At 46.4% G+C, this 19,719-nt stretch overlaps 1 protein-coding gene across 1 annotated transcript in view; it reads left to right on the top strand.

Moving 5' to 3' along the window:
* The window catches only part of LOC146862012 (all-trans-retinol dehydrogenase [NAD(+)] ADH4-like), a 142,095-nt gene extending 122,642 nt beyond the window's left edge, over positions 1-19,453 (top strand). The window contains exons 8-9 of the mRNA XM_085641170.1: positions 3,984-4,122; positions 18,671-19,453. Of these exons, the coding sequence (XP_085497296.1) occupies positions 3,984-4,122; positions 18,671-18,695 (164 nt within the window). The 3' untranslated portion in view covers positions 18,696-19,453. The remainder of the gene's footprint in view (positions 1-3,983; positions 4,123-18,670) is intronic.
* The last annotated feature ends 266 nt before the right edge of the window (positions 19,454-19,719 follow it).

Genomic DNA, 19,719 nt, shown 5'->3' with positions numbered 1-19,719 from the left:
ATAGACATGTAGTCTTCACAGCTCATATGCACAGTATGCAGGGCTGCTAGAAGGACATACTGGCTGCAACACAAGATGCCCCAGTCTATCCCTATTGTGAGGTTGTACTTCACTGACTTCAGGTACTGCAGTGGGTGGAGGGGGAGGTGTCGTGTCAAGTAAGAGGAAGTGAAGGCCCAGATGGAGAAAAGGAAGAACCAACAAGAGAAGGAGGCATAGCAGAACAATGACAAGGACCAGGCAGAGAAGGAGAACCGGGAGGAGGGAGAGTACCAACAAGACCACAAGGAGGAAAGAAACAGAAAACCAACGCACCGAGGACCAGGAAGACCTGTACCATGGGCAAGAGAGATAAAAAAGAACTAAAAGGTCCATGAACATGGGGGCAAGATGAGGGAGGCCAAGGTCAGGATGATGTCTAAGAAAATAATGCTGAAGAAAAGACGAGGAACAAACAGACGATCAGGAGCTGGAGGAGGAAACCTAGAGGACGAGGGCTTCCAGGATCAGGACCACCAAGATAATGAGGACCATCTGTGTGGCCAGGAGAATCAGAACCAGTTCTAGAAGAGCTAAAAAAGGACTAAAAGGCATGTGAGCAGAGCGGCAAGGTGTGGGAGACCAAGACCAATGACCAAGAGTATGTACAAGAAGATAATGAGGGGGAAGAGACTAGGGAGAAAAAGAGGACCAGACACTGGATGAGGAAAACCTAGAGGACCAGTACTTCTAGGAACACGACCACAAAGATAATGAGGCTTACCAGTGGGACCAGGAGGATTAGACCCAAGACCAGTTGTACCAGAAGGACCTTTGAAGGTGGATGAGGAGGATGAAGAGGAGGACCAGGAGGAAAAGGAAGGAGGAGGAGCATCAAGAGGAAGACCAGCAAGGGCAGTAAATGGTCAAGAGGAAAGGCAGAATGCAAAGAGGAAGTGAGCACTACCAGGAGGTCAAAGACCGGACTATCACAGCAGGTGAGACAAGAAGGGAGACAAGAATGCCAAGAGGATGAAGAGGAGGTCCAAGAGGGAAAGGACTAGAAAGAGAAAGGTAGGCGCACCAAGATGAGGAATTGCAAGAGGAGGAGTAGGAGGAAAACCAGGAGATGGGGAAGGTTCTAGAGGAGTAGGAGGGAGACCAACACCCCCTAGAAGATTAGGACTACCAGGGACAGATCCATTGGGAATGCCAAGACCGCAACATACAGTATAAGTATGTTGCCTTTCTTAAGCAAGACTTAAGTGACAATTTTAATATCAGTGGGAAAAATAACAGGCCCAGCAACAGAACCAGGAACACCAGGGGGACCAAAACCAGGATTATCAGGAAAGGGAGCATCAGGACCAGGAGGAGGACTAGGATGAACAACTGAAATTACATATTTTTGTATGCCTACTGAAGCTAGATTGATTTCTGGATTCTTCTGACCAATGATGGAAGATTAACTCCCAGTACTTTGAGGAGCAGCATTTAGCAAGGGTGGTGACGGCAAAGCAAGAGCTGACTGGCCCTACCATATAATTTCAGACATGAAGCGGTAGTGGAGGGCGGGGAGACAAAGGGGTGGGGGGTGGACGGGGACAAGGGGTAAAAAAAAAAAAAAATTAAACTTACCTGCTACCAGCGTCCTCCCTTGCCATGTCCTCCCCCTCGCATCTCTCCTCCGGCAGGAAAATGCAACAGGAACCACCCAGGCTGAGGCTCCCCTGAGCCAATCACAACAATGAAATGCAGCGTTGTGATTGGTCTGAGTGCCGTGGTTCAGCCTCAGATGGGGACAGGGAGCCTGGGCATGTTCTCCATCCAGGCTGTAATGCAGCCTGCATGGAGAACATGCTAAGTGCGAATGAATGTTTGTCCGGCCGGAGAGGGAGTGAAAAACATTCCTCCCCTACCCTGCTCTGTCAGCAGAGCAGCTCCGTCCCATCTGGCAAAGCTGCCATGCCCGCAACAGGAAAAAATTAAATGATTATAACTTGCAGTTATTATCATTTTATTTTTCCTTACACTGCTGAAAAGCAGTGGGGTGACGCTCCTCCGCCTTAGCAGAGGAGCCACCACTGCAGCGGCCCGAGCATAATGACAGCAATGCTAATGGCATTTTATCTTTAAGCACATGGTTTGTAATGGGATGTACACAGGATCAGGAACAATGATGGATATTATATAATCTGTTGTTTTATCCCTGCACAGGGTACACTTTGGCTATTTGTTTAACTGGGTCGCAGAGTGCAGCATATTGGCACTATTTACCCTGTAACACAAACTTCTGTCTGCTCAGGTGCCAATACTTCTACTGGGCACAAACGGTCCCTATTTACAAATCTCTGTCACATGAACAGCTTTTCAGGAGTGTAAAACCAATATTGCAATTCACAGAATTTGGTTTTACACTTGTAAAAGGGCGTATTCATTTTTCTGATTTCAAAGTATTTTATTAATTTTTATAAACAGATATATTAGCATTTCTGTTACGAGGTTAGCCAAACGTAGTTTGTGGTGCCGTGGTTGCAGGTACTTTGAAATATATGTTTAGCTAATCCCCTCTACCTTGACTTGCTGGAAACTTAGGCAGAGGATGATAGAAAGAAAGAAGTAAATGTACTTGCACGGCATGGAGTAGGGCTCCCGGTCAGGGGTGACCTGGAATGTTAGGAATGTTTGTGGCTAATCAAAGACTTATCTCTGATCATTTTAAGCCCTGGAAAGGTTGGAGCTTTACTCCACTTATGCCCAGTCAGAATTAAATAATTTTCACACTAGCATGGGAACTGAACATCACCAACGTTGGGGAGAACGTAGAGAAAAAGCAGTGGCAACTCGCTCAGAACGGGGGAGGTGGGGCGGGGCGGGGGGGGAGCTTCCCGAAAGAAAAAGAAAATGATAATGACGCCTTGGTTTTATCATTTTCTTTTTTTTCACCGCTGCAATAGCAGAGGGGCAATGCTACTCCTCCGCCTTAGCGGAGGAGCTGCAACTGAAAAAGGCTGTATCCCCTATGACAAAAAAAACAATAAAAATGACTTTGCATTCACAGAATAGCATTCTCCATTATTCACTTGTAAATTATGTATATTTCCACATGTAGAATAGATTATGCCCCGAAACATGCGACTGTCACATGTTTCCGGGCATATACCCTTGAAACCCTGGTGAATTCCAATAGTCAGAAGCGGGCACCCATGCGAAGATGCGAACCTTTGGGTGAACATTGTCAATTAGTTCTGTGAATCGGCCCCACAGTCATGTGTGGCAGGCGAGGAATGCTTTCAGGTACTCTTGCAGACTTTGTTGTGTTACATTTTATCATATACTACAGCAAAGTTCTCAAATCCTGTGTCCTATTATCCCATACGGGAAACAGGTTGAAATTGACTTTATAGCTCCAGCCTTTAAAGATAACCTTGGTGGAAGTTAATGTAACGCTTGTCCCTGGATTTGTTCACCTTCTTAGAATGTAACAAATTTCACTGACAGGACTGCCTTGCCATCCCGCTCCTGACATCTAATAACCTCATGAGCCTACTATGGTGTGAAGGAAATGAGGTGGATCCAGCCAGATCCCGGATCCAGCTGTTATTACTGAGCCATTATACTAATAATAACTTAAATATCATTAATAATTTTAAATTTCTTTTATAGCACTACTCATCCCAATGTAGGGTGTCAGAGTGTTTTATATCACAAACAGATCATACAAAAGCAATAATTCAAAAGTGTAAATCAATGTACACACTAATGTGTTTCGGGGAAAATGTTTTCCATTTCCAGCATCGTATAAGAATATATAAAAAGCAGACTGTAAGCAAAAATCTAGACATCCAACACAAAAATCAGATGAAGAGCAAACTGTAGATGTGGTGATAAGTATTACATATTATTAAGTATTGTTTGTAATTAAGAGGAATGAGCAAGACCGATTAGTGAATAAGGCAGGAGCAACTTATTAATGTGTTTTTCTCTTATTGTTTTAATCACAGGCTGGAAGAGTAAAACCTATGTGCCAAAGCTGGTAGCAGAATATTTGGCTAAAAAATTTGACTTGGATGGCTTGATCACCTTCACTTTACCCTTTGATCAAATCAATGAATCTTTCACCTATATGCGTGAGGGTAAAAGGTAAGGTCCTGCTCGTCCATGCATCCTAAGTACTGACATGTAATGTTGGCCACTGTCTGCTTTCGTTTCAGGACTTTGTCCTAAAGATATATTACAAGACATTTGTTTGGCCTGCTGACTCTGATGTTCTTGACTAGGATATGTTACCATGTGCCTGTAACCATCATATCAGTAAATAAATAATAGCTGACGTGTTTTTCAGTGGGATAAAGTATCCCCTGCCATACCTTAACTAGATATTTCCAGTCACTATATTGAGGAATGAAGCAGAAGGTAGGGTTCCTTTATAAAGTTCTAGGTGATTTGAAACACCTTTAAAATGTCCAGTAGAAGATATTTTATTCCTTCCCACAAACCGCTTAAATCCTTGGTTTCTTGTTCTTTCATGTTCATTGCAGACAATAAAAATAAACTCATAATCAGTAGTGTGGAATTGAACACACAGTAGTAATTTTTGCACAACCATATTGGAATCATTATAAGCCATATGTTGATTGTTTAGAAGCATGCAGATTCTATCTTTCCTGCAGTGACTTACAACTTGCGGAAAATAAAATTAACCTGTTACCATAAATATCTTTTTTCTGCTGATCGGGTCCCACTTTCCTTCTTTAAACTGCAGCTATAATTATGTTCCATGATCGGCCTTTCATCCTCGCTGCTGGCTGTCAGCAGTGGCGGTTGCCATGTGTTTACAATTGGTGGGTGGGCAAAATACGAGTGGTACAATAATAAAATTTAAAAATTGGCACTTACCTTCCAGACTTGCTGCACAACGTCCTCCTCGTCTCTCCTCGAAGCTCCAACGCAGGACCCAGGAAACTGCACTGACCAATCCTGGCGATGCTCTCATGCTGTTAAGCAGCATGAGAGAAGCGCCAGAAATGGAGAGAGCAGCCTCTCTCAGAGCTCTTAAGAGCACTAGAGGCCTATGCTTTCTCTAACCCAGCTGTCTTACACAGTTGGGTTACAGAGGTTTAAAATGTGCATGTTTGGCTAGCCATCGCAAGCAGGCTGACCAAAGGGACATGCTCACTTTAAACATAAGTGCACAGCTCCCTGCTGCCACTCAGCTGCAATTGCCCCGTCCCGTTCTGACACTCGGTTCAGAACAGGTTGCTGAAAAATAAAATGGTAATAAATAAACTTTATCACCATTGTAATTTTCAGCTCTGGGGGCCTTTTTTTAGCAGGGCTTCGCTTCCAAGCTGTCATGGAGGAGCTGCTCCTGGATGTCAGGATTCCACTGTAATAGGTTCTTGAAGCTAAGAAGCTATGTAGTTTTGTTATTACAGGTGACTAGAGATGTCACAAGGTGTATGTAATATATGAGGTAAAGTACCACCTGTTGACCATTACAAGGATACTGTAAGTCACCTAGGAGTTCCATAACCATATAGAGGAACGAGGCAGAAGGAACTTCAAAGTGACTTGCAATATCCTTATCATGTATGCTGGGGAGTACTTTATACCATATAATACATGGTCACACCATCACCTTTCCCAAAACCACTTAAAACCTTGGTGCGTAGGTATTTCATATGAAAAAGCAAGCATGTTTGCAAACATGAAGAATAAAAATAAAACTTTTAGGGCAAAATTAAACACATCAGAAACCTGTTTCTTTATTATTTGTTGCAAACAGATATTAGAAACAGTTTAATAGAAAATAGTTTTTTTAAAAAGCTGTGCTTGCTTGGAAAGTGTGGAAAAATGCAGAAAGATGGTAACTTTTCTCTATCTAAGGAGTGCAAAAAATAAACATGTTCTCTCTGCTCGTCATTGTAAACCAAAAAGTAGAGCAGAAGACAGAAAAGCAATGTTCCGTTTGAGTTACTTTCAACAACTGCTTCAGTTTTGCTCTGACCTGACCTGCCTGTCACCTTGGCCGCTGGCAGCAGGCAATGTGACGTCAGAACTCGACTGCAACACCGTATAATAGTCAAGTTCTGACACCTTTTCTTTATAATCAGTGACTGGGTGCGTCACAAGTCCCCAATTATAAATTAGATACTGGTGTTTATCCAGGAATTACAGATTCCCATAGATCATAAGGAAATTACTGGCTTTTATACAGCGATTCTAGGCTGTCACGTATAAATAAGGTTCCAATTTCGCTATTCCGAAGTATTTAGCGGTTTAAAAGCCATGCCCCACATCCTAACCAATCTCAGCTTGGTTGCCACCCAGGCTAACACTATGGGGAGATGGTATGCTTTTGCTTTAGAAATAAATCCCTCTGCCACTTACTATTAGCCTTGTGGATGCATTTAGATGGCATCACCCCAGCCACTCTCAGCTGCGGTCCATGCAGGAAACAGTGGTAGGGCGGTGGGGCCATGTAAAGGGGGATTTTGAGGGACGATGCCAAGGGAAAATTAAATATTTAATAATAATTTTCCCTCGTCATTGTTCCTCAAAATCCCCCCTTACTCCACCCCACCGCTGCTACCTGCACGGACCCCGGCAGTCCACTTTGGATGCATGCACATCATGGAGCTTCAGGATTTTGAAGGGGCAGTTTCAGAACAAGTTACACAAGTGCAGGTTGGCATAAAGGGCCCTGTTTGCACCTTCTGTGACAGTGCCAGTGTGACAGTGCCATTGTCGTGGCAGTGGTGAATAGAAGCACAAGGACATGGTCCATGTAGTTCCTCTCGGTGTCAGCGGACTGGACATTTCAATGGGCCCATAAATATTAAAATATCTGAGAATGCCACATTCATATTCAATATTTTGAGCAAAATAACTTTATCAAATAAATTGTTCACTAACATTGAAAAAGGTGTTCAGAAGCTGAAAAGGTGGAATCACATTAACTCTCGTTATTAGCCAAATTTAAATGTATATTGTGTAGCGCGGTGGGGCCACGTGCACGAGTAGGCCGCAGCAGCACTTAAATTAGTGGAGAGGACACAGCACTTTCACTCTCTTGGCCGGAAGACCCCAAGCGGTCTCCGGCCATTTATTTATCCCCTCGGGTCGAGCCCGCCCCGAGGGGTGTATGCGTGTAAGACTTGCTACATTGTTGGAGAGAGCCCGGGTGGCTCTCTACATCCCTCTTTTCTTTCGGTACCAGACCATCAAGTCCTCCCAGTTCATGGAGACATATACACAAAGTCCTTCAGTCTCTGACTTGGCACAGGGTTTGACCGGAGACCATACTTCTAGTTTCGGGAGCAGGAACTGGCCGCTGCGCTGGACAGAATAACCTCAAACGACCCAAGCACCTCGTCCGGATGGCTGACCCAGCCACGTCGATAGTACCTTGGCTCGCTCGTCCAGATGTCTCCAGTGACGGACTCCCTATTCTGGGAGAGGCAGGTGGGGAGAAACTCGGAAGTGCATTATGATCGTCGTACTCTTCATGGCCAAGCTCACTCTCGCCCGTCTTCTTGAAACTGGACACATTTCTCGTGACGGAGTGCTGTCCTTTATGAGCAGTGACCATTGTCCCTTGAACGCCCACGACGGTCCACACCTCCGGCTCGTAGGGTGTGCGAAACTTCCAACCGGGGTGTCGGTCTTTGATCACTACCCGGTCTCCCACTCTTAGCTGGGGCTCTTGTGCCCGACGGGCTTCACTGGCCTTGCGGTTCGTCGCTTTTCTCCTTGCCTGAACAGCCTAATTGTCTCGCTCTGAGGGCACCCACGTTGGGTCTGACGGGATACTGTCTCGCGGGGGCGCTTGAACAGCAGGCGAGCCGGCACACACTTGGTGGTGCTGTGAGGCATCTGTCGATAGGCACCAAGGAATTGGTCTAGAGCTGTCTAGACGTCTTCCCCCTCGTCCACAGCGATGCACAGTGCTCGGTTGAGCGTCTGCATCAGACGTTCCACCTCCCCATTAGCTTGAGGCCAAAGCGGGGTGATCTTCCGGTGGCGAACCACCTTGCTCTCAAGGTACTCCTGGAATTCTCAGCACTGGAACGGATGTCCATTGTCAGACTTTACTTCTTCGGGCAGCCCCATCATTGCAAAGGTCTTGTCTAGGACTCTCTTCACCTGGGGGAACGCTGTTGATATCACCACTTCCACGATGGGGAACTTTGAAAATGAGTCAACCATGACCAGCATGTGACGTCCATCTGGGAAGCTTCCGATATCCAGGCTGATGTGTCTCCAGGGGGTCTCGCTCGGTTCTTCGGTGATCACTGGCGCTGGCGCAGCATCACCTCCTGTGATCGTGCAGGCATGGTACTGCCTCACCATCTCTTCCACCATGGAGTCCATTACGGGGAACCAGACCTTGTTTCGCAGCCGGGCCTTCGTCTTTGCCATCCCTTTGTGGCCGACATGTGCCAGCGTGAGGATCCGCTTCTGCAACTTTTCTGGAACCACAATCAGGTGTCCTCTTAGAACGACTCCTTGCTCCCCCGCGCTGAGTTCGTGGCAAACTTGCCAGAGCTGCTGTTGTGCATGGCTGACCTCCGTCCTGAGAGGGCGGGTTCCGTCCATGAAGTGTGCCCATCCATTGTTCTCTAGTGCAGCTTTCACCTGGGACAACCTCTCGTCTTCCTAGGTGGCACAGCCGATCTCCTCGAGCATCATGGCCGTGGGGCACGCCCCCTGCGACACCATTTTCACAAACGCTTTAGCGTTGCACGCATCCGTCGACAGGCCTGAGGACGACGTTGACTCTGGGTGACAGGACAGGTAGTCGGCCGGGTTGTGGGCCCCGGGACGGTACACGACCCTGAAAGTGTATAAATGCAGCTGCACCACCCACCGTTCAATTCTCGGGGGCGCCAATCAGGATGAGCCTGCGAAGAGCGGGAGCAGAGGCTTGTGGTCAGTCACAACATGGAATTCTTGGCCGCACAGGTAGAGGTGGAAATGTTGGCACACCCACTTGATGGCCAACGCCTCCCTCTCAATTTGGGCATATCTGGTCTCCATGTCGGTGAGGGCCTTGCTTGCGTAGGCCACTGGTCTCCAGACTTCGGGGCTATATTCCTGAAGGAGGACCGCTCCCAGGCCCACTAGGCTGGCGTCGACGATCAGTTCCGTGCACCGCCCCAGATGAAAGTAGGCCATCACCGTCTTGTCCAGCAGCCCTGCTTTGATGTCATTGAACGCTTTGTTGGTGGCCCCAGTCCACTCCCACTTGTGATCATTGCGTGTGAGAGTCTGGAGCGGCTCCGACATGGCAGCAAGGTTTGGAATGAAGCGCCCACAATAAGTGGCCATGCCGAGAAAGCTTCTCACTTCTGTGGGGTTCTTTGGCGTGCTGGCTGCTCGGATGGCCGCGGCCTTCTTGGGGTCCACTAGGAGTCCCTCCCGGGTGAAGGTGTATCCGAAGAAATCGACAGTTTCCTGGTAAAATGAGCACTTGGATTTGTAAAGGGTTAACCCGCAGTCTTCACGTCTCTTCAGGGTGGCTCGGAGATGATTGTGGTGATCCTCTAGCATGCTCGAGAATACCAGTATGTCATCACTTAGGTTGATCATGCCTTGCAGCCGGGTCAGTGCTTCTCTGATGGTGTTTTGGAAGACTTCCGCGGCCGACGACACCCCAAAGCTGAGCCTCTTGTACCTTCGGAGACCAACGTGCATCGAGAAGGTGGCGATATACCTGCTCTCGGGCTCAAGTTCCAGCTGATGGTGGCCAGCGTTGAAGTCCAGCTTAGAGAACCACTTGGCTCCGTTCAGGTCTGCCACTATGTCGTCCATGGTTGGAGTAATGTTGCGTTCCCTTCTGACAGCCATGTTTGGTAGTCTCATGTCCACGCAGAGCCGTATGGCTCTGGGCTGTTTGGCTTTGGGAGCCACGACCAACGGGGACACCCATGGGGTTGGGCCAGAGACATTCTGGGTCACGTCGAGTTCTTCGAGCTTTCTCAGCTCTTCTTCCACCTGCGGGCGAAGATTGAATGGCACTCTCTGGTGCCTGAGGACGACTGGTCTCACAGAGGGGTCAATTTGGAGTTTGAATTTCTTGCCCTTGAGTTTCTCTAGTCCTTTGAACAGAGCCGGGAATTCCTTCAAGATAGCTTTGGCGTGTGAGTCATGGATTTGGTTGGCAAAGAAGACAAGTCCCAGGTCCTCAGCTGTGTGGCAAATGAGCAGTGTCCCTTTTCTTCCCTCGGTGACGTGAAACCTGGTGTCCGTGGTGTAGCTTCTGCTGGTGACTTTGGCCTGGATGACTCCTCGGAAGGAAGTGGATCGGTCCCTCCATAGTTGTAAATTCATGCCCTAGACGGTATAAGCGGGGGTTGTGGTGACAGGCGGTTGTATTGTTCTGAATCCATCACGTTAACAGAGGCACCGATGTCGATGAGGGCCTGAACCGCCGTGCCTTCCACCAAGACGGAGCACATTGGAGGGGGTCTTCGGCGACGGTCTGTCCTGCTGACGTACGACCCTACAAACACCTCATCGTCATCGTCTTCAAACATGGGACCTCGTTTCGGCTGCTGAGCCTCCGTTGCCGACGGCGAATCGTCGAGAGAGACCTGGCGAACACATTGCGACATGCCCCTTGGCTTCTACGGCGTCTGTCGGAACCGTCCGCCCGGCACACTTTGGCGTAGTGATTGAGCCTGCCGCAGCGGGAGCCTGTCTTTCCCTTTGCCCCACAGATAGCCGCCGCTGAGTGATCTTCTCCACAGTAGCCACACTGTCCTCCTGGTGGTGGTCTAGGAGCTTGACGAACTGTGTTGGGGCATCTTTGGATGGCCTCGACCCTCTCCTCTTTGATCGGTGGGTGTCTGGTTGCATGAGAGGCAGCCACCGGTGTGTGTAAGGCAGCTTCCATTTCCTCAGCTCGGACGTCCAACAGCTCGTGGGAGCGGGCCAGGACAAGGATCTTGTCCAGCAAAATCCCCGGTTGACAAAGGATCAGTTTCTGCAGGAGTTTGGAGTGGCATCCTAAGATGATCTGGTCACGTATTTCCTCCCGGTGATCGGTGAAGGTGCACGTGCTGACTCCGAGTCCATTTGCAACGCCTTCCGCAACTTGAACTTCTCGAAATTGGGGTTTAGTTGGGGGTCAAAGTGCCTGTTGAGCCCGGCGACCGCTGCCTCGTAGTCAGCGTCGTTGCCTGTGTTGGGGAGCGTTTCAAAGAGGTCATAGATTTCCGAACCTCTGTAGTAGATGCCTGGCCTCCACCTTGGGGGTGCCCAGGAGAGGACGCCTCACAGGGAAAGCCAGGATGGGTTCCACAGCGGTATTCGTACAAGCGCCTTGAGACCCTTGCGGGTGAGTAGTGCGCTATACAAGTATCAATTTACATGAGAAGAGACCATTTTACGGTGCCATCCGTTTCTCTGGTCACTTTGAAGTAGTGATTGAGCCGACCGACCCACGCTTGTCATCTCGGTGCCGCTGTGGCAGGGTCTGAGGCTTCACTGAAGGGAGGTAGAGGTGCAACCACCGTGTGGTTGTACCCTGGGGGTGGTGCATTGGCAACCCCAGCTGGATTGCTTCCTCCGGCTTGCGGACTGGACGCGCCAGTTGTCGGTGGATTACTCATTGTGGCCGTGTGTCTGCGCGCTGGTGTGAGGGTGTGGCTTGGGCATGTGTGTCAATGGCACGTGGCCACGCATTGACGGTTGCCGTGGCGGTGATGGCGTGTTGATGGCATGCAGGCAGTGTGATGCTCTTTGGCGCTGGCTGGCAGGATGGGAAAAGTGTATGCACCAGGCCTCCGTCCACCTTGCACAGTGTAGCCACTTATCCTGATGTGCCCCTTACTCTCTCCACAGTCCTTTGTATGCCAGGTGCTTCTTCCTGCTCCATCACCCCCTTTCCAATTTTACCAGATCACTTAGGTGCTCTTTCCATTTCTTGCCAGTTCTTGAGCAGGCAGACAGCAGGGCAACCCAGTCAGGGGGTCCTCGCAGCTGGTCGGGCCAGTGAGGGAGCCAGGGCCCAGCAGACGGGCCCAGACGCTGGAGCGTGGCACCAGAGAGGCAGGAGGTGAGAGCGCCAGACATCCTGCAGGCACGCCCAGCGCAGGGAGCAGAAGGAGCGCTTCAACCACGTTGAGAAACACCGCGGGACAACACTCACCGCAGTTGGATGCAGCCGCAGCGAGCGCCGCCAGCTGAACGCGCTCCCATTGGGCAGGGAGACACATGGGCGGGCGCAGGCACTGTGGCTCTTGGTGCAGGTTCGGCGATGCGGGCCACCAGCACCGCGAGGGCTCACAGAGGCACTTTGAAGCATCACACGGCGGCCATCGCTTAGCAGTGCGGGTGGGCTCCGCGAGCTCGCAGCAGGACACAGAGCGACTTCAGGCCGCAGAAGAAGCAGCACAGCGCGGGTGGGCTCCGCGAGCTCCTGGCAGGTGTCGGGCAGGTGGCAGTACATGTGTGGGGTGTGACCAGCCTCATCGCCAATGTAGCGCGGCGGGGCAACGTGCACGAGTAGGCCGCAGCAGCGCTTAAATTAGTGGAGAGGACACAGCACTTTCACTCTCTTGGCCGGAAGACCCCGAGCCGGCCGTTTATTTATCCCCTTGGGTCAAGCCCGCCCCGGGGGGGTGTATGCGTGTAAGACTTGCTACATTGTTAGAGAGAGCCCGGGTGGCTCTCTACACATACTGGCACATGCATCAACGTAGGCTTTTGCGATTCCTTAATTGCGATAATTAAGGAATCGCAATAAAAATAGCGATTCCTACACATTCATTAATTGCGACTCGCAAATTGCAAGTCGCAATTAAGGAATGCCGTCCCATTCATTCCTATGGGCCTCGAGCCCCATAGGAATGAATTGGAGATTGCATGAGCAATTTGCGAGTACCAGTAGGTACTCGCAAATTGCTCATGCAATTTCAAGGGTGCAAGGGTGTGAAAATGACACCCTTTTGCACCCCTGAAATTGATCTGTGCACATATGTTGCGCAACATGAAACTTTGAAAAATTCACAAAAGTGCATTTTTCAAAGTTTTTGCAAATTACCATGAAGTTCAACTTCATGGTAATTTGCTCCCCCTATTAGCGAAATCGCAATTTTTTTTACTTTAATGCATTGCATTTAAGGAATCTCAATTTGGGATTCCTTAAATGCAATTGCAATTTAAGTAATCGCAACTTAGAGATTGCTTAAATTGCGATTTTTGCATTTGGGATGATGCATCCCAAATGCAAAAATACCGGTCGCAAAGGGGCAGATTCTGAGAATCTGCCCGTTTGCGACCGGTTTTTCCTTTGATGCATGTGCCTGATAGTATACTAAAAACGAGAAACAGTGGAAAGACTGCTTGGCATGCTGTGGTGCGGAGAGCAGTGGCATAGTGCGTGACAACTGTCTTCATTGAAGACAGTGATGGCTTCGGCAGCCGCCTAAAGTGAGTACTAGCGTGTGAAAAGGAGATGGCTTAGCCAAGGGGAGTCCAGAGAAGCAGGATGAGTGAGTGGTGAGAACAGGAAGCAGGAATTAAGCGCATGACATAGAAAGAGAGGACAGAGACATGGAAGTAGAGCATGTGACTAATGAAGCATTAAAAAGGTAAATGACCCTTAAAGTGATTGTGGATTTGGAGACTCTGTTTGACTAGCCTTAGATACTTTTCTGAGTGTCACTGTAACTTACACTTTTATGGCACAGTTTTGTGTGCATTTGTCTGACTATGTTTTGATCCTACCAGAGTAAATTAATTTTCATCATGGACAACGGCCTTCGCTTCCTCTGTACTTGTACTGTTCTCCTGACTATGATTAATAAAATTATTTTAATTAAAAAAAAAAGTAAATGCACATAAGGACAAAAAGACACAGGAGAGAATTATGAGCACAGCCATGACTAAGACGTTTCGGCTGGATGTAAAAATGCTTATCTTAGCATCTCCAGACCAGAAAATATGTTTGCTTGCGATACAAAATATAAAGAAAGTAAACTATACATTATCCTAAAATTGCAGCGGAAAGGAAGGGGAGAAGTGTACGAAGGAAGGAATCCAAAAAGTAACAATGAAGTCAAAAAGGCAACTTAGGAAACACATGTCAAAAGCAATAGAGTCGAGTTGGGCTACGGTCAGGCCCTATGGCCAACTCTTGCTACACACAGCCAAAGGCCATGCGATGCAGGCTTTGGCTGCCTGCAGTGCATTGGGTGCAGGCCCCACAACAACCCACGTTGCACACAAAGTATGTGCGTACTTTGGTTTGGGAATAGAGTGTACTATAAAAAAGACCAAGAATTTTAAAAAAACTGTTAAAAACTAAATTATGGTTTTGACTCAAAGGTACAAAACCAAAAAAATTCTCGCAAGTCATGGTATGCAGCTTACACAACACACGCCCTAACTTATGGAGCTTGCCATGCACAAAACACTAAGGGGCATTTTTATAAAAAAAAGTTGTGCAGCAAGTCACCTTGCTGCACTACACTGCGTGCCAGGAAAAGGGCAGTAATGTGCCACATTTCTGCCTTTGTCCATGCACTGGCGCCATATTGGCTGCCTAGCGCCAATGCAGGCACCCTTGCACCATGGTACAAGGGTGCGTGTGCTGCATACAGGATTGTTTTTGTGCAGTAAGGGTCACCTTCCTGCACAAAAACAATCCTGAAAGGCATATTCCAAGAGGAAGTAACGAGGAGAAATAAAGATATTTCTCCTCGTTATGCCTCACCTGAGAAGGCGTATCTTTTTGGTTCATTCCAACGTCTACCACTTTTGGCAAATCTGGGAATGTGTAAAAAACCATGGGAATTGCATGGGAACACCCATGGAATGCCTACCCAGGGCAGAGTACGGCAATGCAGTGATTTGCACTGAGTTGCGTTACTCCAGATTTGTGAAGCCACTCAGGCCCATGAAAGGTGGCCCTGCGTGGCTTCATAAATCACATTTTGGGGTTGCATCGCGCTTGCACCACATTGCGTGGTGCAAGCTCAATGCAGGGGTGCGGAATTTAATAAAATATGTACTTGTCCATGGGGCAGGTTACTTCATAAATCTACTTGTCCTGTAACAAAATCCACTTGTTTCCCTAGGTGCAATGTAGTGGGGTGACAAATTATGGCAGCAACATCATTATATAAGAGCTCTTATATAACCTCTCTGATTATGCCAGGGCTCATACCATAGTAGTGTTTGAATACTTACAATCCCCTTATGTTGCCACGTTTCCGCAGATCTACATACTGGGGCTGAAGCAATAGTTTGAGGGTTAGAATGCCCTTTTGAATCTGTGCAAACCTACTAACTTGCATGTTTTAAGGCTTTTCATGTTTTAAGGGTTTTTAACAACTCTTCTCTAATCTTTTCCCATACTGAGAAATGTTGAAAATTTACTCCTGACAATTGCAGACGTAAAACTTCTTCCAGAGTTGGGAAAAAAGTGGTTGGAGGGAAAGTGAACTTGCAAACACTCAGATTTTCGCATGAGCAAATCTACACATGCACATTTGCTCATGCTAAAATGCAGTTCACAAATATGTTCGAGGAGTACTATTTCTTGTCCTACTTCTGTGAATAAATTCTTGAGAATTCACGAAAGCGGTATAGCTGCACTTAATGCAAGGACATATACCAAGGGCGCACTTTTGGACTTTCTTTAATAATTGGGCCCCTAATTTGGTCTGGCGTTGACCATGACCTTTTGCGTTTATTAAAATTCTGTCTCTCTCTCTCTGTATTTGCTGGCTTCACTGTGAGTGACAGCATTCTGCTCTTTCACAAGGAGCACACAAAGTAGTTTTATTCAGTGCCAGTAACTACAATGGCAGTGTGTGCTTTTATAGACCAAAAACAATTTCAGCTTTTGCCAATGTTTGTGATAATTGTGAGGGCCTGGCAGCTCCCACACCAATAAGGTTTTACAAAACCCATGCCAAAACAATTCACACATTGACAAAACTAAAACACTGACCTACTGGCTTTGTCAATTCATGTTTATTTTTGTTTCCCATGATCTTATTGAAACTGGTTACACTGATTTTCCATTATGAATATTTTTGGGAAATACTAGCATGCATCAACACATGATACTAAATGATGCTGCAAAGAAATGGTACCTGATATTTTACAGACGTTTAGAGAAATGTTTTTTTCCCTGCTTTCATTTTTTTTATGAACATTTTATTGTGAAAGCAAAGAATCATCAAACTTGCTTTCAAGCTTCTGCAAATATTTGCATCAAATCAGAGAGCATTCTGGGAGTATTATACATAGCCTCATATTGCTAAACTTTGAAAACGTGTGTACACATTTTTATACTGGAACCACTGTCAGTAGTGCAGTCAGAGCTTACAACATTTACTTAGAGCGCTCACCCTAATAATGAAGGCTTTCAATTAATGAACCATAATTACTAGCTTTAACATATGGAAAAAATATTACCTTAACTGCAGAAGGTGCCCTTCCCTGATCCATAATGTGGTACTGCAAAAAACAATTGTCACATATGTGGATGATACTCAGTAGGTAGTAGCCCTTAACCATCCTCCGAATTCTCCCACTGATCTGAAATGTTGTCTGGAGAAGGTGGCAACATTGATGCAACACTCATGTCTCAGGCTCAATGGAGAAAAAAACGAAATAATGCTCCTGGGCAACTCGCCTAACATTGACCTCAAACATGCATGGCTTACCTGCTCTGACCCCTAAGTCCAAGATTAAAAGCCTAGGTGTCTGGCTGGACATATCACTCAAATTTGACCAGCAAGCAGTGGAAGTAGCAGGGGTCTGCTATGGTATTCTTAGAATGCTGCAGAGAGTTCTGTCCCCCCTTCCCGTGGGGCCAGGAGAATTATGATCCAGGCCCTGGTTCTCTCTTGCCTGGACCACGGTAACACCATGTATCTGGGAGCACCTAAATCCACAACAAGGAAACTTGAAGTTGTTCAGAACTGTGCCGCTCGGTTGCTGCTTGGCATTCCTAAAACTGAATCGGCTGAGTCAGGTCTGAAGACCTTACATTTAAATCCCTCTTTGTAGCCCGCGAGCCTCTTTGGGGGAAAGGCCCTTCTATTAATGGTTCCCTTATCACTTTTTACCGTCCCAGGAAACTCCTCTGCTCTGCTAACCTGAGTTTAGCCACCATCTCTAAAATCCAAAGGATGAGGAGTGGGGTCAGTTTCTTTTCTTACAATATACCTAGACTTTGGAATACCCTTCCCCTGTACTTGCGCTCAGAGACGCACCATCTCCCGTTTCGAAAGTGTCTACAAACCTGACTGTTTCAGAATACCACCCTGTGAGCCATCAAACCTTCCCCCTTGTGCTGTTGCTAGCACTGGGATGCCTAAGGGTAGCTATGCGCTCCATAAATGTTAATTAATAATAAATGATAATAACATGCTTTAGTGCTGACACTTTATACCTGGTCACCCAGTGTGGGAGCTTTGACATCTGGGAGGCCTGTGCTCTAGTCCTATTAAAATGGCCGAAGGGGAGCAAGGTTGAGACCCGCTTCATAGAGCTTGCATTACTAGTGGTAAGGCATTCACCCACATCAAAATGGAGAGCAAATTTGCCCCCCTCATTGACCTTGTGGCAACAATCACTAACTCGATTGGCAGCAGCGAAGAGTAAAGCACTCAGGCATGCGCAGATGAAAGATCTTCGTAAGCACTCTATCTCCTTGGAATGGGATGTAATGTTATTCAAAGTCCAAAATGTTGGTAAGGATGATAATCTTCACCCTACCAAACTCCCTACCCCGAACCCCTGTATGCTTCAATGGTAATGTCGCCCTGTCATGTCCTACAGCTTGGTCTGCTTACCTCTGACCCCTGTAAACCGCCCAATGACAGGAATGGACTGCCTGGTTCCCCTCCCTCCCACGCTTGTCTGCTTCAATGCTGAAGACATTATATATGTTGATACAAAGCTTAAGAGGCATTCCTCCTAGGAAACAATGTTGTTCATTGTTGAGAGTTTGGCATGGAAATTGTAGTACTGAGGCGATATTACACATCGATTGAAGCCTTGTCATAGGATGGATCATTGGCTAGGAAACATTTTTAGAACTATAACGTTGACACACTCATGTAAAGGCGACTGCAAGTACTTCTAACTGCACAATGTAACAATGCAACTTTAAAATCCATCATTGCTTGCCATTGTTACTTTTTATGTCCTGCAAAAAAAATCATATTTTCATTATTTAACGAGATAAAAGCGATTACAGACTTATTTATTGCTGAAATGGAAATTGAGCTAAGAAACTCATTTTATAGACTTCCCATTGGCTGACATCTTACATTCATAGGAATGATGCCACTCGTTTATTAATTTGATTCTCTCGAATATTTTATATAATATTTCCTACACTTTCTCTCCTTCATTCTTTCCCTACTTTATTCTCCTTTGTCTACCCATCCTTCCCTCCCTCACCATTCCGCCTTTTGCAGTCACGTTTGGAATTTTTATTTATAAAGGATGGTCTAAAACTCTTTGTTCTGGGTTAAACTGCAGAAAGCAATCTTGAGCTGAAATACTAACAAAAGTGATAGGATTTAGAGATCAGCCAGAAATGAGCAGTGGACAGAAACCGGCAGCCTTAAATATTTTAATGCTATTGAATTTTGGGACTTGTGCATGGCTAATTGTGCAAAACAGCTAATGCAATATTTTATGTGTTTCCTTACAGTATTCGCTCTGTGCTGATCTTCTAAGAACACGGATGTGGCTACCGGAACAATGTCCTGATTTTGTGACTTATCCCTAGCCCGAATTACCAATACATTTTCGTATACACAACTTGCCAGAAACTGCCATTTGTAATAAGTAGCATGTTTGTAGAATGTTAAACTAGTAGTTAGACATGTTGGTAAAGCTTTTAGAAAGGCCACATTGTAGTACTGTTCTGCATTTTGTATCCTATATCCAAATGGAAACCGTGAAATAGCGGAACTGCTTCTTAGGTTTAGCGTTATGAGCAAAGTTCTATAGCCTCAAGGAGATATAACTGTGCTTACAAGACTTTTTCAAAGGCAACCCTCCAATATATGCCTTATGGTCAACTTCAGATTGGAGTCCCCAATGGGACCTGCTGAGGTTTTGAAAGGAGAAAGCACCTTCAGATTCTCAAAACATTTTTTTTATTCTTTCTTCCACCCCAAAACCTCAACAGTAAGATCAGCAAAATGATACATTTTGCGCCCTGGAAGACGTTTTAAAATTGTTTGAGACATTTGAAATAGTGTTTTTAGTGTTCTAAACAATTGCGGAAGTGCTGACTGTTCAAAAGAAACTCCTCAAATCAACTACTCTTCTTTGTGTACTGCTGTCAGTGATTGGATTATGTAGTGGATTTATTATGATTCAGGTATTTCCTTGGCCTGTTGATATTTTTAATCCAAAACGGTTTGTAATAACTTCACTTTTTGACATAGAACGTGCATCTCAATAAACTCTTCAAACTTTCAGCAAATTCATGCGTTTGCATGTTTTAATATAGTTTGCTTCCTGTTTTGTTGTTTTAAAAAGCCAGTGTAATAAGTGAGAAAAGACAGGGCTAAGTGTAACATTTTTTTTGCGCAAACAGCACGAATCGGATTTTGTGATGGCAAAATTGTGTTTTACAATTTACGAATCCCATTTTAGAATTTTGTAAAGTTTACTGCCTCCCAAAATGGGAATAAATCCAAAATCTGTATGTTCTGGACATCCCTTTCAAATGCAAAATCTGTTTGCAGT

This window comes from Triturus cristatus, chromosome 2_2 (assembly GCF_964204655.1).
Source record: "Triturus cristatus chromosome 2_2, aTriCri1.1, whole genome shotgun sequence".
In the NCBI taxonomy this organism is placed as follows: domain Eukaryota; kingdom Metazoa; phylum Chordata; class Amphibia; order Caudata; family Salamandridae; genus Triturus; species Triturus cristatus.
This window is presented reverse-complemented; position numbering and strand designations above follow the sequence as displayed.